A 27500-nucleotide genomic window follows, 5' to 3' on the forward strand; every position below is an offset into this window, starting at 1 on the left:
CAATTCAATGCATTTGAAGCAGGAGAAGCATTTGAAGCATATTTCCTGCTTTGTTTCAAATATAGCAACTTGACTGATGTTACGGAGGGAAAAAAAGGCCTATTTCATCAGACAAGTGGTCGTTAGCCCCATAATGCATTCCACCAGTAGTGCTACCATAGGACTACACTACTATGACTTATTATACGGCACTCTAGAATGGTGCATGACCCAACGTTCGGTGGTCACTACTTTTCTGTAATGCCCACCTAATAATACCCGCTGCCAGTGGCAACGAGTTTGGTCACTTCAGAGATCACTCCGCAAGTAGATCGGTCATATCTTCACTGATATGTCTTGCCTTCTGTTTTTTAGCAGTATGGCAGCAGCGCGATTAACGCAGGGCCTTTAGTAATACACTAGGACTAGGTCATTGCCACTCTGTGTCTTAAAGGATAGTTCCGGCGTAAAATGAAAGTTTCACCATTGATTTCCCATGCCACATAATGTATCTAATGATGATAGTCGCGATCCCTCCGGGATTTTATGTCAGTTTCGTCCACTTCTGATGCTATTAGCCATTCCCATAATATGGCTGGTTTAGACAGTGGCAGTTGGTGAAAACGGTCGGGGTTCCAGCTTTTCATTTTACGGTCGCAGCCGGTGTAAGAACCGCGGACCATGTTTAGCCTACCTAGCCACCTGATTGAGTAGCCTGCATCCGGGTCAGAGAGTTGCAGAGACACCTCTGAAAACACTGGCCAGTGAAAGACTGTGTGGTCCGATGATCGTCTCTGTGCCTCGGTTTGATTGACGAGACCTTTGTGATGAAGTGTGTATCGTTTTTGAAGTTGTTTATAGCGGGGAAACATCAGAAAATAATAGGCCTATAATTGGCCCCGCCGTGATGCATTGGCTGCACTTTTCGCCAAAAAGCTTAAAATTAGCTAACTCCTTCATGGCGCGGCATTGCCCAGAATGGCTCATCATTAGATACATTATGTGGCATGAGAAAGCGATGGTGAAACTTTCATTTTACGCCGGAACTATCCTTTAACGGGTTATAAAGCTAATTTATGGTCTTTCCACTTTGCTCTGCAGGTCTTCTCGTACACGGCCACGCTCCTGTACTTCATCCACTTCATCATGTCGGCCATCAGGTGGAAGACCTTCTGAGCAGCAGAAAAAAACTACAACACAAAGGATTCTGGGAGAACGAGAAACTTCTTCCATTGGTCCGGAAAGATGGAACACTTGCTCGGTTTTAACTGCTGATCGCGTCAGTGAAGCACTGTTTGTCAAACAGTCATAGGAGAGCACAAACAGCTGAATACTCTGAAGTACTGCGTAAATGGATGACACTCACACACACAGTACTGCGTAAATGGATTACACACACACACAAAGTACTGCGTAAATAGATTACACACACACACACACACACACACACACACACACACACACACACACACACACACACACAGAGTTATTGTAAGATTGTTCATATATTTTTTATTATGTATACTCTTGAAGGATAGAAAATCAAAAAATACGATTTTTTTTATAATCAGATGCTTTTTTAAAAGAAAAAATGAAGAGGAAGAATGACAACCAGATATGGCGCTTGACTAAACTCAACTTTTATAAAGTCAATCTTTACACTGAAGGGACTTGTTTTATATACCGTATGTATGTGAATGGGTGGGTTCACACTTTTGTCAGAAATAGACTTTAAGACAAAGTTTTATTAAAATGAACACACATTAAAGATCTTATCAGTGAATGTCGCATGATATCTGAATTCTTTTTTTCTTGCTTTAAAGGGACACTGTGTGAGATTTTTAGTTGTTCATTTCCAGAATTCAGGCTACCCATTCACTAATGTTACCTTTTTCATGAATATTTACCACCACCATCAAATTCTAAGTATTCATTATGACTGGAAAAATTGCACTTTTCATACATGAAAAGGGGGATCTTCTCCATGGTCCGCCATTTTGAATTTCCAAAAATAGCCATTTTTAGCTGCAAAAATGACTGTACTTGTGCCATAATACAACATGTTAGTTTATTACTTAGTAAACTTTCATTAAAATATCAAATTTGGCAATACACAGACCAGTTTCAATGAGCAGCATAGTTGCAGTACCTGTTTGGACCATTTCCTGCACAGTGTACCTTTAAGAAGTGCAGTAACTACGCCAACACTGAAACGGAGAAAAATGCCTTCAAAGTCTTGGTATTAGGTTGGATATTGTGGTTTGACATGGCAATATCTCTAAAAGGGGACACATCTTGACCATCAGGCTTTGTCACAAGATAAAGGAGGTGTAATGAAGGCCATTTTCAGTCTAAACTTCAATTTTGACACAATATGGAGTTACTGCACTTTGCCTTTGTAGAGCAGTGTCATCTGAGCTGTAATGAAACTCACATGACGCCTTTTTATTTTCAAGCCAAACAGATCATATGCAATTTTTTTTATTTTTTATTTGATCTTTTAAACTTTATTCGTGACAGAAAAGTTTGAGAGAGACAGGAAACGTTTGGGAGAGAGGCGGGGAAGGGCTGGCAAAGGACCCGGGTCGGAATCAATCCCAGGGCGGCCCGGCCGGGTTACAGCAGATGAGTGCCCTACCATTGGTATTTTTGAAAAACGGAACCAGTCATTGAAAATTCCAGTACAGTGTGCACAACCTCCTACATCTTTCATGCCACTCAGGTGCACCCTATACTGTCTCACACACACTCACACACACACTCGCGCACGCACGCACTCACAGACACGCACACCTACGTTGACAGACTGGCATTGATATCACTTGTAATGGTTTAAGTGACACCGATGAAAACAAGAGATAAGGTTTAAGGAGGAGGCTGTGTGTGTGTGTGTGTGTGTAGGATAGAGCTGCAGCTGTAGGGTTTGAATAAAAACACAATCATTTTGTACTGTTAGCATGCTATTTTCCGCACAATAACAGTGTTCAGTAAGAGCCTCAGATGAGTCTGGAGCAGGCCATGTGAGGTGAGGTCTCGTCTAACAGCAGTGTGAACATGGTGGTTGACAAAGGGGTCAGCTGTCCCGGGCCCAGGGCGATGGGTGGCCCATAATTGGGCCCTAATTACATTGAATATATTCGGTGGGGGGCCCTTTCAGATGACTATGTCCAGGGCCCTGCCAAAGCTGTCAGCGGCCCTGAGCGTGAATATGGCTGAAGTTGACATGTACAGTGTGGGGGGCCCACGGCCGCACAGTGTGGGAAGTGGTGCGGCACGTCTCCGGTTACATCTAGCATAACGGGTTATGTACGACGTGTCCAGGGCTGCACTGGACTTGGGGGAGAAATAAGGCCCAGGCACTTTTGGCATAAAGGGGCCACCTCATAATAAGTGGCACAGAACCGACTCACCGGTGGGCCCCGCACCGTCGTGGACCCCTATTTTCATAAATGTAAAAAAAAAAACCTTTCTGAAAATAGGGGCACAGAAGGGTGCGGGGCCCACCGGGAAATGCCCGCTATGACAGATGGCCAGTCCAGCCCTAGACGTGTTGCGAACAAGCGTTTCATGTGCAGGAGGTATCGGCTCAAATTTCCCCCCACTCCCGTGTCTTTTCAGGTCCTGCCATCTTCTGTTTTGCACGTTTATGAGCCCCCACCCCCCTTCACGCTCCGCCATTCCTGCTCAGCACAATAGCCACCTGCCTCCAGTGTCAGTCCCAATATGGGCCATCGGGTCATAGACACACAGAGCCTGAACAAAATGCTATCTCCATCAGCCGTCTTAAAGGTGCGCTGTGTAATATTTTTTATCAGTTGCTTTCCAGAATTCATGCTGCCCATTAACAAATGTTACCCCTAGCCTGATTATCAACGACTTTCAAGTCTCTTCGAGACTTGGTCTGACCAAGAGCAGGGCAACTTTTGTTTACATTTTTAAAAAAATGAGCATAGGCCTACTCCAAATATTTTCCCAAAAGGTATCGCTGTTTGCTAGCTGTCTGCTGATGTTGCATAACCTTTTGGATCTTTTTGGGAATAAATAAAAATGTTTTTTTGAAATGTAAACAAAAGTTGCCCCCATTAGAATAGCTCATATCTCGGAAAGGGCTGAGCCAAAAAATGCGGCGTCACCGGGTACTGAGAAGTCAAGGGTAGCGTGAGCAATACTACAGCACATTGAAATTGGCAGGAGTTGCCCTTTAACGTTTCCCAAACGGCATGGTTGACCCGCTTCCCAAGGTTTGCTACGGGTTGACTGGTGTCCGAAAAAGTGGGTTGAGTTCCTGATTTTCCAGGAGATCAGAAACGATATTTGCATTGCTCTTGGCCTGACTAGAAGCAACGCAGGTGTTGCATCCCTAGTAGGGCGTGGCCTGGCTACCCCTTTTCATGAATACTTACCACCACCATCAAATTCTATGGTAAGGATTCATTATGACTGGGAAAGATGCACATTCCATATATGAACAGGTGGATCATCATGTCAGTCAGTTTGGATTTCCAGAAAGGGACATTTTTAGCTGTAACACTTACTGTACTAAATATTAGCTTATTACTTGGTAAATGTTCATGAAAAGATCAAATTTGGCAATACGCTTCAGTTTCAATGAGCAGCATACCTTCTCTGGCCACCATCCCACACAGTGCACCTTTAACTCAACACATCAGCAATATAAAGGTCTTACATTAATGCTGTCAGCCATATCATTTATTTGTCAAAAACCTGTCAAACTAAACCAGACTGAGCTCCAGGGTAGTACCGTAGCAAAATTCAACAGTCTGGGGTGCATTTCTCGAAACAATAGTTGCTAACTACATGAACTACTTTGTTGTTTGCAATGCAATATCCCACTGACAACTACCCAAGTTGCTAACAGGCTTACGACTAAACTTTCGAGAAACATGCCCTGGGTTCCAAGTTGCCTAAAGAGGCAGAAACCCTGGGCTATACGTACGGTACAATAGACCCTTTGTGACTAAGTTTACACGGCAAACAAATACTCTTGAGAGAATAGCCAAGAGCTCTCTTAGGTGAGTCGCGGAGGGAAAAGCAAACATTTATTATCCTCCTGAAGTTTTTGCAACATCCTGGCAAGGCTCCAGTCCCTGCCACTTACAGAGTAAAAATGGCAAACTTACTGGGTAAAAGGTGCACATCACTGTCAATATTACCATTAAGTGTCAACAATCAGTTAATTCAACAATTACAGACGAGGGCCAATTAACCCATTGTGTCCTGGAGACACATATACGCATTCAGGTTATTGAGATTTGAGCTGCTTTATTAAAAATGTGGGTAAGTTAGAGCTGAATGAAGATATTCTAAGGCAAAACGAGGGTTCTAGCTTTTAAATGTAACTCATTTCATGTTTGTATGAGCTTCAGAGGCTCAGCTATTTAGGATTTAATAGGCAGAGGGCACCCTTTCCAAAAAAGGGCTTTAGACAAAATGGGTTAAACTCTACAGAAGAGTGTATAGGCTGACTCCTACTGTTGAATGGTGATAAATTCAACACTAAAAAGGGTCTAATGAAACACTTCTGCAGTGTATATTTGGTCTTTCGCTCTTAGCGTTGAATTACTGCAACATTGCAACATTGTTATTATTACCGGTACAACATTGTTGTTATTGCAACATTCAAGTGATAGTGGTGCGCAAATACAAAACGCAGGTGCAGGACGAAAGGTCAGAATACTATGAAGATGAAAATAAATGTCCGCACACTGCTCCTGTGATACTTTTTTTATAGTCGCTCTTCATCAAACTTGTCATGCAGTCTGATGAAGAGCGACTAGCTCGAAAGCGCTCACTTGAAAAATAAAAAAAAGCAACACGGGAGCAGTGTGTGTGAGCGGACATTCATGTTTACCTTCATGGTATGGCAACATTGCAATATTTGCTTTGTGGATGCATGACTGCTAGCCTGATTATCATCGACTTCCAAATCTCTTCGAGACTTGGTCTGACCAAGAGCACAACCATTAACGTTTCCCAAATGGCATGGTTGACCCGCCTCCCTAGGTGTACTACTGGTTGACTGGTGTCGGACAAAGTGGGTGGAGTTCCCGGTCTTTCGGGAGATCAGAAAGGAGATTTGCATTGCTCTTGGCCTGACTAGAAGCAACACAGAAGGTGTTGCATCACTAGGAGGGTGTGGCCTGGCTACATGAATGCAGCTGTATCGCACAGTGCATAAGGAGAACAAACATGGCAAAGAGTTGGAAGTGTTGTGTTTCTCTCATCAGTCATGGGTTAAGGCGTCAGACTTGTAGCCCAAAGGTTGCGGGTTTGACTCCCGACCCGCCAGGTTGGTGGGGGGAGTAATTAACCAGTGTTCTCCCCCATCCTCCTCCATGACTGAGGTACCCTGAGCATGGTACCGTCCCGCTGCACTGCTCCCTTAGGGGCGCCATTGGGGGCTGCCCCCTTGGATGGGTGAGGCATAAATGCGATTTCGTTCTGTGCAGTGTTCACTTGTGTGCTGTGGAGTGCTGTGTCACAATGACAAAGGGAGTCTGAGTTTCCCAGTTGGACTGTAATCCTCACTGGCTGAACAAATTAATACCAAAACAAAACACTGGGGGGCAGTGATGCACCACTCAACTTCAGCATGCCAATGAAATAACAGACCAGACAAGATTGATTATCCAGCCAAACACACACATTTCACAACGTCACCACTCCAGAATTCAAAACACTTCTACTTTACCCCCTTTTAACATTGGACCTCTGAAGAGTGTTTCAACATGATTTTAGCTCCTACTAGCACTAGCACAAACAGCCGATTCATTCCCAGATCTTGATAAAGGGCTTTGTGTGTGTGTGTGTGTGTGTGTGTGTGTGTGTGTGTGTGTGTGTGTGTGTGTGTGTGTGTGTGTGTGTGTGTGTGTGTGCATGTTTTCAAGCGGAATTAAAACGACCGGCTAAAGATGCCAGGCGTCATAAAATGGGCAGAGTGTAGTCATCATCATCATCAAGACCCCTGCAGAGGAGAGAGAGAGAGAGAGAGAGAGAGAGAGAGAGAGAGAGAGAGAGAGAGAGAGAGAGAGAGAGAGAGAGAGAGAGAGAAGAAGAGAGAGAGAGAGGGGAGAGAGAGTAGAGAGAGAGAGAGAGAGAGAGAGAGAGAGAGAGAGAGAGAGAGAGAATAAGAGAGAGAGATGTCTGCATTATGCATGAGACGCGCCACCGTCCCCCAGGGGTCCACTTAGGAGACAAACACCAAACCGGGAGACGCACGCACGCACGCACGCACGCACAAAAGCCATCAAACAAAAAGTATACCAGTCAGTAAGTGGTGAGGGTGGGGAAAATAAAATATGGAGGTTAAAGGAAAGGACAACAAAGCAGGTGTATGATTCAGGCTGGATGTGTGTGTGGTTTGGTGTTTGCTTGTGTGTGCGTGAGAGAGAGAATGCTTGAGTGCACACACACATGACACACGTACACACACTTTTTCAATTTCATGCTTACAGGTCCAAGAATAGTCTGTGCAACCCACAACACGCACGCACACACAGACACACACACACACACGCACGCACGCACGCACACAGACATAAACAAAAACAACACAAGAAGAGTCAACTAAGCCTGGCGGCTTAAAACTTTAATCAGCTGTCTCATAATTACAACAACATGACACGCAGAACAGGACCCCGTTTCTCAAAAGCATCGTCGCTAATCAGTTAGCAACTTAGAAAGTTGCCAATGGGAAATTGCATTGCAACAAAGTAAGTTGCTAACTTAGTTAGCAAAGACGTTCTCGAGAAACGCAGAACAGAACTCTTCCAGACGGAGGCATTGCTGCCCTGTTCCACACAGTCCCCAAACGAAATGAATCATCTCCACACAAACAACACAAGAGTCGGGGGTACAGCCACCAGAAACCAGTCCATATGCGGTCCCATTCAGACACCCAAGTCCAAATTTAATCAAGTCCAAATTTATGTTTAGGTCCGATTTCAGGATGGGAAAAAAACCCCAGTACAGTAGAGTGGGTCCTTCAAAGGGCCTCAGCAGAAAGGGGTGGGTATGATCTGGAGGCTCCTCGCAGGGCACTGACAGGCGACTGGTGTGTGTGTGTGTGTGTGTGTGTGTGTGTGTGTGTGTGTGTGTGTGTGTGTGTGTGTGTGTGTGTGTGTGTGTGTGTGTGTGTGTGTGTGTGTGTGTGTGTGTGTGTGTGTGTGTGTGTGTGTGTGTGTGTGTGTATTGATGAGTGGAAGCTGTCTGTATGTGTGTGTGCTTTTGTGTGTTCATGAGTGTGAGTGCGTTTGTGTGCGTATGTTAATGAATGGTAGCTGTGTGTGTGAGTTTATGAGTGTGTGTATGTGTGTGTATCTGCATGTCTGTTTGCAGTAGCTGTGTGTGTGTGTGTGTGTGTTTGAGTGTGAGCATGTGTATATATTTGCAGTATCTGTGTGGACCGCTGTCTTGTCTCGTCTCTCCTTGGGCTTGGGCTTGGGCTTTGCGTTTGCGTTCACCAGATGGTCCTCTTGACTCCTTCCCAGACCGACCTCCTCATGCCCTGCGCCGCCTGCACCTCCTTCCAGTCCAGCCGTGTGTTGGGCACCTCGTCCTCCTGCTGCGCCTCCTGACGAGCCCCCTCCGCCGGCCGCGCCACCACGATCGGCAGTGGGCCGCACTCGGGCCGGAACTCGACCACGTTCAGGCGCTTCTGGTCCGCCAGTGTCTGGTGCGTCTCCTGGAGAGGGGGGGTTGGAGAGGGAGAGAGAGAGAGGAGAGGAGGACAAAGAGAGGGGGAGAAGAGTGGGAGAGAGAGGGAGAGAGGGGAGAGGAAGAGACAGGGGGAGGAGAGGAAGGAGGACAGAGAGGGGGGAGAGGAGGAGAGCGGGGGAGGATGAGAGAGGTGGAGAGAGAGAGGGAGAGGGAGAGAGGAGACGACGGGACGAAGAGGGAGGAGGACAGCGAGAGAGAAGGAGAAAGAGAGGGTGAGAGGAAGGGAGGAACGGAAGAGAGAAAGACAGAAAGAGAGACAAAGGAGCACAGACAGAAAGAAAGAAAGAAAATATGGATTTGGCTTCATAACAACAAAGTATTAATATTTTGGGGAAAAAAAAACACAAAAAAAAAATATATCGTAGCCAATTTATTTTAGGCAGCCTTTTAGGCATTAAGTGCACAATCGAAATACAATAATGTAAACATCCTCACTGCAAGACAATCTATATGATTTCTTCACATTGGCAGATTCAAGACAATCTTGTACTCGATTTCACAGTTTCATATTGTCATATCGCCTACCCGTACTACAGCTTCGTTGGCGTGACATGCCTCAGCTGTGTGGCCAGACCGTTGAACATTTTATTAATAGTTTTGAACGTAATATTAATATTTTGGCGGAAAATGATAAATATCGTTGGCAAGTTATTTTAGGCAGCTCCATTGAAACCCATTCATTTTTTACTTGCCCACAATCGCCAACGAGCTGCAGTACCACCGAGGCTCTAGATTAACTTTTTTCATCACTAACCAAAATGGCCTGTAGATGTTAATCTTTTCACAAGAATTTCACCAGAATTGACCGGTTGGCAGGTGTTAATTTAGAACCCTGAGTACCACCCAGATTACGTCAGTCAGGGACCTTTCTCATTGGTCGCAGCCTCTCTGGCGTGGCATCCTCACCTGTGTGGCCAGGCCGTTGAACAGGGCCCTGGTGATGTTGAGGAGGTTGGCAGAGCCCTCCACCTTGGCGTACATGTCCTCGATGCCAATCAACTTACACAGCGTAATGATCGCTCTGTGGCAATGCAACCCGTAACCTGAACACACACAACACACACATACAAAGAATGGTCATACAAAGAATGGTCAAATAAATTAACTTATTCTCTCTCTCTCAGAAAAACAACCTCACAGCTTTGCTTGTTTGTATCTTGCAAGACAAATATTCAAGTCAGTTGTTGTTGTTACCTTTGTTCTGTTTCTTCATGCGTATCGTGGTCCTCTTGAATTTTGTTTCCATGTCGTGGTAAACTGTGGCAAAACAGAGGGGGGAAGAATGGATTTTGATGTCAGTTAAGTTCAAGGTACCTTCGCAAGATAATTTGCTTCAGGCCCCTACATCCAAGCTCTTATTTGGCAACACAGAGGCACAGAAGCAGCCAGTTATTTTATTTATTTACTACTTTTCATTTCTTTTTTAAAAACTTTTTTTTTTTTTAGCTTTTACACCTTTATTATTCAGATAGGACAGTGAGACAGACAGGAAATGAGTGGGTAGAGAGAGATGGGGAAGGGTCGGAAAATTACTATGGGTCAGAATTGAACCCGGGTCGCCGGTGTTGTAGTGCAGTGCCCTACCATTTGAGCCACGGCAGGGCCATACTACTTTTCTTTTTGAAAGATCTTTTATTTTTTATTATTATTATTATTTTTTTAAGTATTTGCCCTTTATTATAGCGTTTTGGTGGATGGTGTAATACTGTGGGAGCAGCACTTCCTGTGCGAGTTTACTTTCGTGGCCAAATTATGAGCCGAATGACATGCAGGGGTTATGGAGTTCAACATTCACACCTGCCACACACACACACACACAGGCACACACACAAACACACACGGAGACACGCACAGAGACACACACACACAAACACACACAGAGACACGCACACACACACACACACACACACACACACACACACACACACACACACACACACACACACACACACACACACACACACACACACACACACACACACACACACACACACACACACACACACACACACACACACACACACACACACACACACACACACACGCACGCACGCACACACAAACTGAACAGTTGCTTTCCTAGCAGGGGGCCTGAGCATGAGTGTGCAAGTGTAACTGAGAGTGTGTGCAGGGTGTGTGTGTGTGTGAATGTGTGTGTGTGACAGAGAAAGAGAGAGAGCTAGCGCGTCACAGCAGCATAGTTTCTGCCCACGCCTCAGCCCAAAGGAACTGTGCTCAGCGGCCCTCAGTGAGCAACAATATTATATGTAATACGTGATGATGATGCATTTTATTTATAAGCACCTTTCAAAAGACTCAAGGACACTATACATACAAAGATAATGCAACAGTAAAAACAGGACACATCAAAAAGTTCATAGAATGTAATAAACACAAGAGAAAACAAAAGTGTTAAAACATCATAAAGAATAGGGCTATCTGAAACAGATGAGTTTTGAGTCTGGATTTGAGTGCGACTTACTGGTGTGGTTGTTGTACCTCTCAATATAGTACAGATAATGGATGGCTCGGTTCTTCGCCTGGAGACGGAAACAAAAGACGCAGAGAGATTGTTAAGAGTCAGGTACAGAGGTCTAAGGAGATACACCATGCAAGGTGATGCACATAAACACGCACGCACGCTCGCGCACATACACACGCACGCACGCACACACTTACTTTTCTCAATGCTGTGACTCTGTCTGCAGCTTTCCCCAAGGCAAATCCTGTGATGATGCACAAGCAAACACACAAAAACAAATGCACGCACGCACGCACACACGTACACACACAGACACACGCGCGCACACACACAGGAGGTTTCTTTTATTATTGTGCATAACAATGCAATCAGTACAGAGGGGCCAAGCGCGCGCTGATACAGGAGGGGTCTGCGAGCGAGATAGCAAATTGGCCGCCATGATTAATCCCAGTCGTCTGGGGAAGCACGTGGCCCCATCTGTTCCATTAGCTCTTCATAACATTAACATTATCAGACAACATTTCCAGGCAACCTCCCCCCAAATATTACCACAACCTTTACCGCAAAGGCAACGACCGCACCACAACACAGACACAGGTTATCCAATAATGAAATGTTCTCGAAACGTAGCAGGAGCGTGACGGACAGGTCTAACCTTTTAGCAGAGTACTGTTCTGGTAAAGGTAGTGCCATTTTATAGGCCACTTTTTTCTTTTCTTTTCTTTTCCTTCTTTTCTTCCTTTTTTTATTAACAGATGTCTTCTTTTCAGTTCTCCCTCTTTCAACACTGTCTACAGTGTGAAAACTTTTAACAATGCTTTCTTTTACAAATCGTTTTTTAACGTTTCTTCTTCACTATATGCATCCTAGCGATTGCTAATGAATGTCTTCACTGAAGGTAATTGAGAAATGTGTTCCATTTGAACCTTTGAAGTTATTTCTTCTCTTGTCTTTTGGTATGTGAATTACGTTTGTGGCTGTTGGCCACCTTGAGCCATATCTTCCCCTCAAACAAATGCTAAGAACCTTTTGGCCACTATGAATGTTAATTCTTATCCCTGGGGGGGCAGACTCTCAGTCTCCCACCACCAGGTGAGAAGCCATCCTGTGTATATTAGAGATAGCCTCCTGTAGTGTCTGGCTCCGTCTGTGCTCTTGATTGATGGGTAGAAGATGGCATGGTCTTACTGTTGGTAACAAGGAAACTCTTAACTTGTTGAATATTCATTTTAAGGCTGTCCCACTGGGACATGCCCCCTGATCTTGAACTGCATATATAGTTTGTATACTTCTGTGTAATTGAGAGATTGTTGCTGAACTGCCTGTAACCTCTCTCCTTTGATGCATCCTTAAAGCCTGGATCAAGATTGACTTTCATACACAGAGTCTCCAGAATTCTGTAGTAGGCTATAAAAATTACTATCAGATGGACGTTCGGACCGAGACGATAAAATTTGGATTAATGGATTTGAAGTTTGGATTCCCTGACTGAGCAAATGGTAAGATCTCATCTCCCTTTTGTTGACAGAATTGTGATTGTTTGTTTGAAGAATGCAGGTTGGGTTCTTGGGCAAGTTTTCTGATTGGCCGAATCTTAACGTGAGATTGGTAACCGGACTAAATTATTATTCCTAATATTTCAGTCCAAGAGGATAAGAGTTTGATGGAACAGATGGTAGGTGAAAAAGACTACCTATGTTAAAAACAGATGGTAGGTGAAAAAGACTACCTATGTTGTTCTGTTAGATTCTGATCCTAGTGTGTGTTTCAGTGACAGAGTCCTCTAACTCATCTTATCTATACATTGTCTACCTTTTCTCTTTGACTTTGTTACTTGACACACTGTGGTTTTGCTCTCGACGGGGGGCAGCAGGGGCCTTCTTGTTTTTTGGGACTAGAGCTTTACTCTGTCCCGGAGGTGCAGCTGGATGAAAAAGGCCAGATCTGTGAAGGTAACCTTGCCAGAAATTGAAGCCTTGGGCCCAGGGCGAAAGGAAAGAAGACTTGTTCAATGATTTGCCTGCCTAATGGTTATTCTGTCAACTAGAGGTGTGCATGGGATCACATTTTAGCTCCAAAATGTTGTGTTTTAGACTTCCGTGCAGTGTTGGAATCAGATGCGTGTGTCTGCCTTTTGTTCTTTGTCTGTGTCTGCCATGGCTGTCTTTGTCTCCTCCTTTCCTCTCTCAACTTACCCCTCACCCATGTCTTGATCTAAAGCAATTTTATCAATGTGTCTATCAGTGGCAACTGCTCAGAGTCAATCAGAATTAGCTGGCCAACTGTAGTAAATGGAGGCAGGGGTGCCTAGTTACAAAATACCCATTTTGATTGATTTTGAGCAGCCAATGTCTCAGATACCCCACAATGAAAGGAATGTTTAGCCTTGAACCTTTCCCGCCATTTTGTCTCTTTGTGTGTGTGTGTGTGTGTGTGTGCGCTGGCCAGCATCTGTTTATTGTGTGTTTGAAAACCCCTCACACCTCCAAGCTCAATTGCCCACCTGAAATCCCCTCCCCCACCCACATAGCTGTGAGAGTGTCGTCTTCAATGTGAAGTTAAAGAAAGCTAAAATCAGAGTGCTGACCTTAAGACAAAGAAACTTAACAAAAACAAGGATATTCCCAACCACAAATTGAATTTGGAAAGATGTATGACTTTCTGTCATGATTCACCCTTTTCTTTTTATTTTGTGTCAGTCTGCCATAGATTCTTTTTTTTAAGCCACCAAACCTTAACTCTAGTGTACAGTCATGCCCCCAGCTTCGAGACCATCCTCCCATGATTTTTTTTTCAAGTTTTAATCCAAGATACTGCTTTGCAGTTGCAAAGTTTTCCTGTTCTTTGTTTCAGAAAAGTTGTGTGCATTCGCCAAAGAAAGCAAAAAGAGTCCCCTACGAGTGTGAACCGTGTGTCTCCAAGTGCGAAAGACGGCTGGCGTTGACTATGCAAAGGATGTGTTTTGAACAATCTAAACTTACTTTCTGTATTGGCTTGAGGGTTATCTACTGATGGGAATTCCAGTGGTGTTTTGAACTTCTGAGAGGAAAGCAGAAGTTGTGTACCAAGCAATACTATAGTAAGGTTTGCGGTGTTCATGTATGTTGGCGTTACCCAGCCAAACATCTGGTGAGGACAAGACGGTACTTTGCTTGAGACACATTGGGTGAATAAGCGTGGCACATCTCGGCGGTCATTGTTTTCTCCCTTGGCATTTTTAATTTTTGTTTATTTGTTCTCCTCCGATTTCTCCAATCTGCTACAGCTGGAATGCCCCACAGATTGCAAAGGGGGAGAGGATCCGTGAGTTGTTTACTTTCAGTGGAGGATGGGTGGTGATTGACTGTACCTAGGAGTTAATGTGTGGAAGGCCTGTTGCCTGTCCTTCTTTGCCTGTGCCTATTGAAGATTGAAATTTAAGTTTACACAAGGCAAATGTTTCGAATGGATTAGATTGTTTCCCTGCTCTGTGTCTCAAGGTGCCAGAAGGGGGAGGTCCCCTCCCCTATGCTAAGAGACCACCTTTTCACACCTTCAGTGGTAGACTGACCTGTTGATTTTCTTTTGTTTATTTCAAGGCATCCAGTTAAAATTGGAACTTTCTCTGTGTTGTATTTATGTGTCTTTGAAGTTGATGGAAAGGGGGAGACAGTCCCCACGCTGACACATTTTGCCATTTCATTTTATTTTATTCTTGTTTTGATTCTTCCATGTTCTATGAGATCTTCCTGGGTGACACTGATGCTTGTTGTGAACATTGATGTGTGTAGAATGATTTTAAGATACTTGAGTGTATGATGCTATCTCTCTCAGTAACGTTCCATTGCCTGCTCCACTGCCTTGGCCTCTAAGGCCACATGATATGAAGAAGATGGAGCCTGATGATGAAGAAGAAGAGTACTACGTTTTTTTTCTTTTTACACTCGTCTGCACACACAACGCGTTTCACATTGCTTTACATGAAGAACTGAATGACATGCGTCACATGAGTCAACTCGTTTGCAATTCTGTCATGACAAAATTCTTACAGTCCATTTCAATAGTCTTCAAATCATGCTGCTTATGATATGGCATCAGGATGTACTGAAGTTCCCTTCCCCCAAACTGATGATTTGAAATTGCCTATCCATTGCTATTGGCTAAGACTATCACTGTATGTGACATCATCCAATGTGACCTCACTTCCTGTGGAGGGTGTTTTAAATTCAGACTACCTTTGGTTGACAGAAACATTATCCTTGGTGAGTATATTTAAGTGGTTATTTTCTGTTGTCACGTGGTTAAGGTCCTGAAGCTGGTTTCCCAACGCCATAATCTTGACGAAGATTTTTGGGTCGCTCCTTATTACTTGTAATATTGTAGTTGACGGGGTCAGAGTTCTGTTTCATTGAAAATTGATCTTTATACAGATATAACATAAATTTTAATTTTCTTTAAGGTGTGTGACTATTAGGAATAGTCCAATAGATCCACAAACTCGACCTAGTAGGGGTGTGGTAGAAAGGTAGAGTTTCTTTCTTTTCTGTCTTAAATATCTATCTTTTCTTCATCTCTGCCTGTTCCTACGACACGGCACCTTTGAGGAAAGCTGTAGGCAATTCCCTGACAAAGAGCTTTACTCTCGGATCGTGAGAATTGGCCCTACGTAAAATATCCTGGCGCCAGGAACTGTTGGGAGACTAGTTTGATGACTGAATTCATCTGGCAATAGCAAAGTAAACTGTATAGCTTTGACATAGCTGATTTGAGTACTTGTCTGTCAACTGAAGGTGTGTAAGTGGTCTATCTGAAGCTCATAAAGTTGTAGCATACTAGCTTTGATTTTATTTCTCTGCAAGTGAGATTTAATAAGATTAATTGTGGAGACTTGGAAAGTAATGATGGACAATCTAGATTCAAGTCATAAGGTTCCATTGTCTGTGCAGATTGCTATGGCTGCAATTGGAAATGATAAGGAGCATGAGAAAATTCTAGCTGCAATGATCAAAGATGGCTTCCAGACAGTGTGGGGAGTCAGAAAAGCTAGTGAATGGGTTTTGGAACAGAAATCAGAGCGGAAAAGGAGACATTATTCCAGATATCTTGTTTGTTTGTGGACAAAGAAGGCCCAAGGGTACCTGACAGACCCAACAGGGCAGCCTGTTCCGTTATATAAATTGCGAGAGCAGATGAAGGATGCTTGTTACCGTCTTACAGACATTACCCACAAGATAACAAACACATTATCACAAACGGACATAGCAGAGCGTAAAGGCATAGCAGATTATGCACAAATGATGTCTGAGAATGTGGATAAACTTGAGAAATGCTTTGACCAAATTAACATGTCGAACACTCAGATTGCTGCTGTAACCCCCTCTCAAAACGGTGTCTACCCCACTCCCTCCTCACGTCACCCCTCTGCCATAGGGGATGGTGTGAATGGGTTAATGCAAATGGCTCCCATTAGGCCAATTGCCCCGGGAGACCCCGATGGAGCACAAGTGCCTCGTCATGTTACATACAAGGGACTAGGAGTCCCTGGCTCCATTGGGATTACTGAGCAGATCTCACCCTCGGCCCTTGGCCACATACTGCAGTCCTTGCCCCCACTGAAATCACAAGACCCAAACGTAGATTTCTGGATTAAACTCAAAGATGCTGTCATCAGCTTTGCGCTTGATTTCAATGAGGTGATAACTATAATCAAGGCTAAAGCTCCTCGTGGCTATGTCTCACCTCTCACCAATGCTGGTTGGCCTAGAATCATGCCTGACTCTGATCAAGCCTGGGAAGGATTTTTGTACACGTGTGAGACCACAGCCCAAGACATTTTAGGCAGAGGATATCAGTCGGCTACATGTCTGTCCAAATGCCCACAGGGACCAGAAGAGTCCTTTTCTGTCTGGGCCACTCGTTTTGCTGAAACTCACCGCACTCTGGCAAGTTGTGTTCCAGAGACACCTCGTCTTGAGTCAGGATTTGTGATTGACATGGCAATTAACAATTTGAATGAGACCTTCTCGCATGCATATAGGACAGGACTCCCAGTTTTGGCCAACTGGACTGAATTTTTGGCTTGGGGTAATAGGGCCGAAACCGTTGTGGCCCGTCATAATATGACATCAGAGATAGCAGCATTGGCTGAGCAAAGCACCCCTGCATACATACAGTCTCAAAGCAGATGCTTCAAATGTCAGAGTCAAGATCATATTGTTCGAGACTGTCCCCGGAATAAGTACAATAGAGGAGCGAAGCCTGAAAATTCCGCCCTCACTGATGAAATGTTAACCCTCCTCAGAATTTTGGCCAGGTCCAATCTTGATGAACATTAGCGCCAGGTAGCCTCCCTGGTTAGATCCTGTTTAGACATTCGTCCTTTTGTCAGCGCAACACTTGGAGGCCACGGTTGCACTATGCTAGTAGACACAGGCGCGTCTGTCTCAATTACTAATCTTGATTTGCCCATTACTACAAGAACAAATACTTTTGAAGGATTGGGAGGGTGTGCAACTTTTCATTTGTCTGAGCTTGTTCCATTAACATTTCCTCCCTTGTCTAAGGTCTTCTGGGTTCAGCTTTGGGTGGGCCCATGCAACCCGGGACACATATTAGGAATGGACATTATGAAAACACTGGAATGTTCTATCCTCCTGGAGGACAAGGTAATCAAAGGGTAAACATTTTCTGTTCCAATTCCCATTTTAAACAGCAAGAAAAAAAAATGATGCCAAACATTATTTGGTAACCAAGAGCCACTCCAATCTGCATTCAATGCGCCATATGAAGTATCCGTGCTTACTGAAACATCTTGCTTCCTCTCTCTAGGAAATGGACGACATTGATGGGCCCATCTACCTCAAGTAAAACCGTTTGCATAACTAACTACCTTTTAAGGTCTGTTTCAGATTTCTAGGGCTACGTTGTGAAAGTGACCATCTGAGAAGCAGCTCAGCAGGAAATCTACCATGCTTCACAGCTCTCTAAAGGGGGAGCTGGACTAACATCACCAGAATCCCCACATCAACACAGCCAAAAGGGGGCCCACCACAAAATCCCATCGGAGTAAACACCATCCCATTTCTGTTGGGAGTGAAGCCAAGCAGGCACCTACTGTGAATTCACACCCGAAAACACACACACACACGCTCACACGCTGGCCAGCAACACAAACACATCCACATATACACAATAGAGGACCTTTTGCGGGCACAATAAACCTATGCATTAGGATCCTGAGGTTCAGGCAGTCTACCCTGACCTCTAGATTTGACTCAAGACTCAACGCATCAAGGAAATTAAATCAGGAAGAGGACAAGGACTTTGCACAACATCTACATTCCTGCCGGACGCTTTGTATTATGTAGGATTCCGTGTGTCCATTTCAGTCATCCACTCACGGCTGACCAACCCGGGATGGCCAATTTCTTGGCATCGGAGATGGAATTTTCCCATGAAAGCTCAGTGGTTTCCACAATAATTGGCAAAGCTGTGGTTTTACACTGACTCAATATGGTTTTCGCCTCTCCCCGGGAGTGTGACGACATTTTGTTTTATTTGTTAAATGTATTGTAATATTCAAGTCATAAAGACTAGAAAAGGGGGAAATGAAGGTAATTGAGAAATGTGTTCCATTTGAACCTTTGAAGTTATTTCTTCTCTTGTCTTTTGGTATGTGAATTACGTTTGTGGCTGTTGGCCACCTTGAGCCATATCTTCCCCTCAAACAAATGCTAAGAACCTTTTGGCCACTATGAATGTTAATTCTTATCCCTGGGGGGGCAGACTCTCAGTCTCCCACCACCAGGTGAGAAGCCATCCTGTGTATATTAGAGATAGCCTCCTGTAGTGTCTGGCTCCGTCTGTGCTCTTGATTGATGGGTAGAAGATGGCATGGTCTTACTGTTGGTAACAAAGAAACTCTTAACTTGTTGAATATTCATTTTAAGGCTGTCCCACTGGGACATGCCCCCTGATCTTGAACTGCATATATAGTTTGTATACTTCTGTGTAATTTAGAGATTGTTGCTGAACTGCCTGTAACCTCTCTCCTTTGATGCATCATTGCAAGTAATAAAGCATGGATCAAGATTGACTTTCATACACTGACTCTCCAGAATTCTGTAGTATATAAATTACTATCTTCAGCCAGTCACTAGCAATGAGTGAAAAAAAAATGTTTTGTGTAATTATTCACATTCTATGAGGAAATTGCTAACAAAGCATATGGGTGGTTGACGTTTAAGGGCGTAACGCAAAAAAAAAAAAAAGTTTTTCAAATTCCTGAAAAAAATGATGGATAAAAATTGGAAAAAAATAGAAAAAATAAAGCACTTAGTGGCCTGTGGAATTTCACCTTATTTTTGCCATTTTTGGGAAAATATGTCCTGCATCAACACATAGCATAGGCATGTCACACCGCAGGAAAATGGAGTCACACCACAGGGAATTCACTGCGTTATGGCCATTTTAATCCTTTTGTATACATGACTGACATCTGAGCTCATGCTAACTTGATAATGATATTGTGTTTAATCTTAATATGTGTTTTCATTAATAAAAAAAACGTTTTTTCCCTCCTATAAGAGCAGTCACACCACAGGACACCATAAAATGAACTTAAGCATTGCGTGACAGAAAGATTGCAATATGAAGACATATTAAGAGGTTAAGAGTCACCTTAAACTTCCACAGCACTCTCCAATAACTGAGGTACTGACTGGTTAGGAGCCAGTCTTTAAGACCCTTGTAGTTGGCCTTGCAGCTGCCCATTCACAAACATTGACATACATGTCACCCCACAGGACGCAATTTGTGTTACGAAATTGAACTTGTAGTTAATATTACTGTCTTGAGTTTTTTCCACATTCACATATCTTAATCTAAAGTTAAGATTTATGCAATCATGCCAAATGCTTCATACATTATTCAAAATGTTGTTGGTTAATTTATATATATATTATTATATATTGTTTCATTAATGTTACGTCACACCGCAGGAAATTTGACATATAAACTTTTACATAAATCTTAACAAAAATGTTTCTTCTCATCTAAGACTAATATGAAACATAATGTACCACATCTTCTTTCATTGACATTTGCTTTTTAAAGGAAAATAACAGTTTTGTAGGTTTTTAACCAATGTTACGAAAAAACAAGGCGTCACGTCTCCCACCCATATATTCTGCCAGGGCATGTACACATATGACCACCACTGTATATGCCTCATGCTCACATATCACTGTATGCCATACTTTCACCCTGAACTTTCCAGTGGTAAAGAGTTTGACCTTTTGTACCCTACTTCACCTCTTACAAGTCAAACCGATAAAACAGAAAAAAAAAAAAACCCCAATACTGTCTGTGCACCTTCAGTTTGTGGAGTATGGCGTGCTCTTATCCAGATAGTTTGTTGGCTTCTTGGGTTTGGGTGCTCTTTAGTCCAAGATATGGTACTTCCAGGATCAAAAAATGAGAATAAATTCTCTGACTAAGGCACTCCAAATTAAAATGTCTTTATTAATATGACAGGTCCTACATGGACATATCAAAAAAGGGGCCCACGCATAGCGGCATGAGTGCCTTCTTCAGGGCAGTGAACTGTCTGTGCACCTTCTTCCTCAGTGAGGTCAGATGTATGGCCGATGGCTTTCTGTGTTTGACACTCACGTCCTGAAGCTATTTTGGAACTATGTCAATGGAAATCTGTGTGTCAAAGGCTCCATGAGCCATAATCATTGTGTAAAGATGGAAAACGGAGGTCAATGGAGTTAGCCTTCCTAACTTTTACTTGATTGGCTCTGAGAGTGGCCAATGAGAGGAGGTGTGTGTGAGAGAGGGGCGGGCCCAAAGTATACCATGAGGCTGAGTCTCACCAGAGAAATTAGAACACAGGGAGAAGGCTCAGTCTCATTGGTTCCCATTGTAGCCAGTTAGCTTTGCATGCATACTGCAGTAACGAGCGTAGGCCAGTCCTTCATGTGGGAAAATGTATGGAATGGAAAGGGGAACCTATGCTAAATACATTGCTACTGCCATTTCCAGTCACAAATATTATCAACAAAACATTCCTGGTAAGCACTATGACTGTTGTTTAACAATAGGCTGTATTGACAAATCGTTCAGGTGTGTAGTTTTACAGCAGGTTAGAAGATTTCAACCTGTACTCGCTAGCATCGTGCTAATGTTTATGGGTTTGGCCCCATAAAAATTGAGCTTTGTGACCCAGTATATAATAATCTAGTGGCGCAAAATAATCGAAACGCTACTCAAATGGGGTCTTATTATTTCTAGCTTCGAACTTAATATTAATATTTCAGGACAAAAAATTATAAAAAATCACAAAAATTATAATGGTAAAAAACTCCATTGACACCCATTCATTTTGCACTGTCCCGTGGTTAGGGTTAGCCAGTTGTGGCTAGTAGCAAGTTTCGTGAGTGAACACCCCCTGGTCTCACCTGCAGCGCCGTTCCCGTTGCCCACGGCGACAAGGCAGCTGATGGACCTCTTCCTGCCCTCCTTAGCAGTCATGTTGAACACACTTTTCACCTGTCAGACACACACACACACACACACACACACACACACAGAGAAAGCAAGTTAGAGGTCAGGCTGGTTTCTGGTTTCCTCTTCTTGCCCTCCTTAGCCGTCATGCTGAACACACTCTTCATCTGTCAGTCATACACAGACACGCATGCATGTACACACACAGACACGCACACACAGCAAGTTAGACGTCAGGCTGGTTTGGTGACAGCATGCCTACAGGCTACTGTCTACGCCTGCAGGTACTGCGCTGTACTCTACTCTCCACACTCCACTCCACTACCAGCTACAGGCAGAGGGAAGACAGAACTGCCCAATAAAGGCAAAGTGCAGTTAATACGAAACAGAGAACCGAGAAACTATGCGAACATTGAAACAGAGAACCGAGAAACTATGCGAACATTGAAACAGAGAACCGAGAAACTATGCGAACATTGAAACAGAGAACCGAGAAACTATGCGAACATTGAAACTGAAACATTCAAATTTGTGGTATTAGGTCTGGACATTGCAGTTACTGCAAATTTGATATCGCCTCATACTGCATGGTTCAGTAGCCTACAGTGTTCTAGTCTCTGTGGCCGTACGTATTTCACAGCTTTATCAAATAATGGGGTGCGAGAGTACTTATGCAATTCTGAGAAATGGATAGATTCAATTAAAATTGATTGAAATGGAATTGAATTGGACCCGTGTGTCAAAAGGCTTGAGTGTAGAGAAAAGAGAGTGTGGACTACAGGGATGTGTCTCGCTCAGTATTATGCAGCCATTTGAACCCATTACAGATTGCACTCAACAGTTTTTTCTATGCAACTGTAATTGCGATTTAATGAAGCATTTACCTTAAAATATAAAATGTATAAGCACCCATTCTGCTATTTCCCTTGACGCCTTATACATTTTTATTTCCAAATCTGTCATTTCAGTGCAGCCATAACCCAATTCATTTCAGTCCGATTAGATATTCAGTTGTTACAGCCATATATTTAAAACAGCACATACACTTCATAGCATTGAAGTGCTGTACACTTCATAACATTATATAAGTTTCAACTGCTGTGATCATGATCATGTTATAGTTTCGTTTTAGATTCCACAGCACTTGCCTATAGGGATGCATTGGCACCCGATACTGCTCATTATACTCGTACTCGTCAAGCACTTGCCGATACCAGGAACGATACTGCTATTACACAAAAAAATGCAAAATCTTGTCACGTTCTGTGGACTTGAAAGCAGCATGGAAAAAAGTGCCACCTCATACATTTACTAACATTTAAATCTACATGGAAATGGACAATAAAAATATCACAGGTGGAAAAAAACAAGGCCATGCATTTATTTTTATTGTATTTTGGTGGTAAAAGGTATCGGTATCGGTACTCGGTATCGGCAAGTACACACATTAATGTACTCGTACTTGTACCGGTTTTCAAAAAAGTGATATCGGTGCACCCCTACTTGCCTAGAAAGACAAAGGGCAGTGTCTACCGTACCGACCGATACACGCACGCACGCACGCACGCACGCACACAAACTAATCAAATGTTCAAGAAATGTTCAAGAAACAATAGTACCAGTGTTTCTCCGAACTTTCTGAATGGGATGACAGGTTGGAGAAGACATTTAATCAAGACAAAGTACTGTAAGTCAATTTACAGCCTAAAAACCTAATTATGCCTGTTGGCTTAATATACAGTAAGATGCATTTTATATTTCACTGGTGCTGCACAGTTGTCTTTACATTACATACTTTCTGTCTTCTAGACTTCCTTACCCCAATATATTTCAGCTCTATTTCATATTTTCAGTTCTGTGTGTGCAAGCTCTGCTGTGGCGTCATATGTCATCATCTCTCTATATATTTCACCAGTTGGATGTATGCAATTTCTGCTGTAGACTTACACCATTCATTCATTCATTCATTCATTCATTCATTCATTTACCCTATGCATCACTTTCTGAAGCAGTACCATAGGTCCATTCGCATCCCCACTTCTGGACTCCCTAAATGAGGCTTTCTCAACTTTTAATGAAGACAAATGATTGGAGTGCAGCAGCAATAACATTTTTAAGAAATAATAATGCAACACCACTTCAAAATTCGTTCCAGCGCCCTTGCCCAGTACTTCGTACTGCAATAGTGTGTTTGCTTCCAGCTGCATTTATCACTTTTTGAAGTATATACACGTATTTTGAGCTTTTTGGACCATTATCGATAGGCAGGCAGGAAACTGAAGAACTGTCAGGAAGTAAGTAAATGGGAAAGAAAAATGCGGCAGGCTTAGAAAATAAACTGATTTGAATCGACTGATCATAATGAGCAGTCAACACAGTGACAGTTATTTTGACTCCCTGAAGAAAGCCAATCGGCCGAAACATGTCGGAGTTTTTTTAAAGGTTAATTGTAAACCAAGCCATAGAATAAAGGCTTTTTGCTTTTGAAGAGAGTGCCTTGGTATTTTTTCCAAAGAGCACCTCAAAGACCTCCAAAGAGCACCTCACCTTTTTTGAGTCCAGGAAGGGCTCTTACAACAAAGACTTTTTGTGACAGTTACAGCTATGTTCAAAGTTTGATCATAACTATGGATCTGGTAGTCAGTGGAGTCACCCGTGTGTCGTGAAAAGAAACTTTGGCAGGGGCTTTGACCCCCCACTTTTGGAACAACTGGCTTATAGCAAGACTCCCCGCGCCCCCTTTCTTTTACAACCTCCATGATGTCTGCGTGTGTCGCTTTTTGCTCTGACGGTGTAAGAGTCATGTCAATGGCTCCTCAATGGGCCATTTGCACTGGGCATTTACGGTACGGGTACACTAGATGAAATGCCTTTTTAGCGGAGCGCTAAGCCCAGTGCTGACAGAGTGAGTGCATGCTAATACAGGAACCCCCCCCCCCCAACTCGTGTTTGGGCCGCGTCCAGAGGTAGCACTCAGCAGATTTTAAATAGCTCATGATGACGCACCGCACGCTGGTCCCGGCCAGCTAAGTTGAATCATTCAAATTGTGGAGGGAAATGGGCCAGGACAAGGGATAACTGTGACCTAAATGGTTAGCGAGGTGGTCTCAAGAAGGGAGGGTTGCAGGTTCGAATCCCACCCTTATCTCTCTCTACGCCTCTATGACATGCCCTTGCTCCAGGGACTGTAACCAATACCCTGTAAATATCTTTAAGTCGTGCTGGATAAAAGTGTCAGCTGAGTGTAATGTAATGTAATGCATGTATGCAATATGGTAAGCCTACTAAACATTTCAAGAGAACTACCTATATCAGGGTGGCCCACAAGTATCTTCAAATACAGTAAATTGGTACTTTCAAAATAACTAACCCTAATCTAATACTCGTTTAACATCTTATGCAAGCCATCACCTAATGCCATAGAAAATAGGGAAAGGATCACTCCCCCCTTAGGAGATTGGATTTGAGCATTCCACTTTGCATTGGTGACACGTTTTGTCTTAAATTGTCTTGTGTGTGTGTGTGTAGGTCATTTTTGTCAATGTTTTATATGTATGTTTAGTTTAACTGCACATCGGAGACTGTTCAAGCGAAATTTGAAACTTCTGTGCTAACCCTGTTACATTGATTTTTGACCATAACGTACACTTAACTTGACTACACTAAACCAGCAGGGGGCAGACTTGCACCAATACAGCACTGTGCTGCAGCAGCAGATCCACTGGTCTACATGCAGCCTCCTCACTCCAAACACAGAGGAGGAGGAGGGGCAGCAGAACACACAAAGCAGAGCGGAGCGGAGCAGAGCTGAGCCATGCGTACCAGAGATTCTTTAAGTATATAGAGATATGCCAATGTAATAGGTTGCTATGGGCACCAGCACATGACCAGGTTCCGGTCTGCCTAAAGGGGCGTGACATAATACTAGCATTGAATAGAACAGTCCTTAGGTCTGCCTAGGTCTGCCTAAAGGGGGATTTCCCCCCCCTCCCCCTTGCAATAATAGAACCCGGAAACAATGGGCCAATGGAACCTCTCTCTCTCTACTCTCTCTGATGCGTACAGTAGCATAACCAAACATCTTCTAGTAGAGCAAGATACCCCAAACGCCAGAGTGTCAGAGTGAACCTGATATGTCAGAGTGAACCTGATGAAGCAACAGCGAAACGTGTTGTTCACCAAATAAAATACCAGCAAAGAATACCACTGTGTGGTGATGCACTTCACCAGCACCTGGGCAGTGGTTGTGCACAGGGACGCTACTTCAGAGATTTTTTTTTGGAAGGGGAGATATGTTAGAATCGTAAGTGTTCATAGAAATTAACGATGAAGATTCGTAACGCAAATATGGCGTCTACCCGCACATCTCCCGCCTTTCTGGCAACAAGAACCAACTGCCTGCTGAGCTGCTTTGCCATTCATCCAATCATCTAGCTGCATCGCCGCACGCAAATTGTTGCGCATGCTCAGTTGTGAAAAGCGGTCACTCTCGTGCCGTTATGGAATTACTGCGCCTGCGCAGTGTCAAAAAAATCGTGAGAAAAGTGGCCTAAAAAGCTTTATTTTGACTCGCATGACACAATCAAGCAGTCTAGATTGCTCAACTTTTTACGTCGGTTTCAACCATATGGTTTTCACAACTGCTGGGTTCCCTCCCGTCCTGTACTCAGTTTCCCCATTCATTTTCCCCATTGACTCTCAGATCTGGTCTCACTAATCACGAAATGGCACCCCGAAGGCGTCAACAAGACGGCGGCGACTGTCCCGTCTCGACCTAAACCGTCTCTGGCTACTTTGAATACCCTATACGCCGTCTACCCAATGCAAAGGAGTGTGCTCAGGTTCGGCCTCCTGAGGGGACATTGTCCCAGTCCTTCTTCTTCGCTTTCTGTAGTCTGGTGACGATTGGCTTGCATGAGATGTGCGGTGCGCTACTGCCATCTACAACACTGAGGGAACTCCATTCCTTCTAAAACCTCAAGTCTCCAAAGGTCTCCTAACTAAAGGGGAAGTTAACCTGACATCACACGGATCCAGGAAAAGTATGGACTGGATGTATCTTACTCCGATAGAAGATGCAATTTCAAACTTAAATGGCTAACCCATTTACGTAGATTGTTGAAAATAAAGTACACTTGACTTGACTTGAAAGGAAACACTGAACAGTGGCCGGAGAGGAGGGAGGAGGAGGGGGTGGAGAGAGAGATGTGAGAGACTGACAAAGGGCCTTTCTCAAAACCTAGTGCAGTGCACTTCCAAGTGTATTAGCCTAATTAGTCACCCCCAGTGATTGGATATTCCGTAGAGTTCACCAAAGAGTATCTAATCACTGGGTGTGACTAATTAGGCTGATACACTTGGAAGTGCACTGCACTAGGTTTTAAGAAAGGCCCAAAGTGTATAGTGAGAGGGATAAAGCGTGAGAGAGGGAACGAAAAGATGATGAAATATAAAGAGAGAGATGAGGAAAGAGCAAGTCAGATGAAGGAGGGAAAAGAAACATAAAAAAAACAGAAGGAAGAGGAAAAAGAGAGGGAGAGTTAGATGAAGGAAGAGAGAGAGAGAGAGAGAGAGAGAGAGAGAGAGAGAGAGAGAGAGAGAGAGAGAGAGAGAGAGAGAGAGAGAGAGAGAGAGAGAGAGAGAGAGAGAGAGAGAGAGACATAAGCATGAAGAGAGATGAGGAAAAGAGGAAAGGAGAGAAGGAGAATAAATATGAGGAAAGATGGATAGAAAGGTAGAGAGAGATAGAGAGAAGAAAATGAGAAGAAAGAGAGAGAGAGGCAGATGACGGAGAGAGAGACTCCCACTTGCA

General features: G+C 43.6%; 1 protein-coding gene across 1 annotated transcript in view; it reads right to left on the reverse strand.

The window, feature by feature from the left end:
* Window positions 1–7562: 7562 nt before the first annotated feature.
* The window catches only part of mrps5 (mitochondrial ribosomal protein S5), a 63907-nt gene continuing 43969 nt past the window's right edge, over window positions 7563–27500 (reverse strand). The window contains exons 6-11 of the mRNA XM_063191680.1: window positions 21643–21733; window positions 11398–11444; window positions 11201–11258; window positions 9913–9975; window positions 9625–9761; window positions 7563–8683 (exon numbers count right to left, since the gene is read on the reverse strand). Of these exons, the coding sequence (XP_063047750.1) occupies window positions 8459–8683; window positions 9625–9761; window positions 9913–9975; window positions 11201–11258; window positions 11398–11444; window positions 21643–21733 (621 nt within the window). The 3' untranslated portion in view covers window positions 7563–8458. The remainder of the gene's footprint in view (window positions 8684–9624; window positions 9762–9912; window positions 9976–11200; window positions 11259–11397; window positions 11445–21642; window positions 21734–27500) is intronic.

The sequence above is a fragment of the Engraulis encrasicolus genome, chromosome 24 (genome assembly GCF_034702125.1).
Source record: "Engraulis encrasicolus isolate BLACKSEA-1 chromosome 24, IST_EnEncr_1.0, whole genome shotgun sequence".
Taxonomy (NCBI): domain Eukaryota; kingdom Metazoa; phylum Chordata; class Actinopteri; order Clupeiformes; family Engraulidae; genus Engraulis; species Engraulis encrasicolus.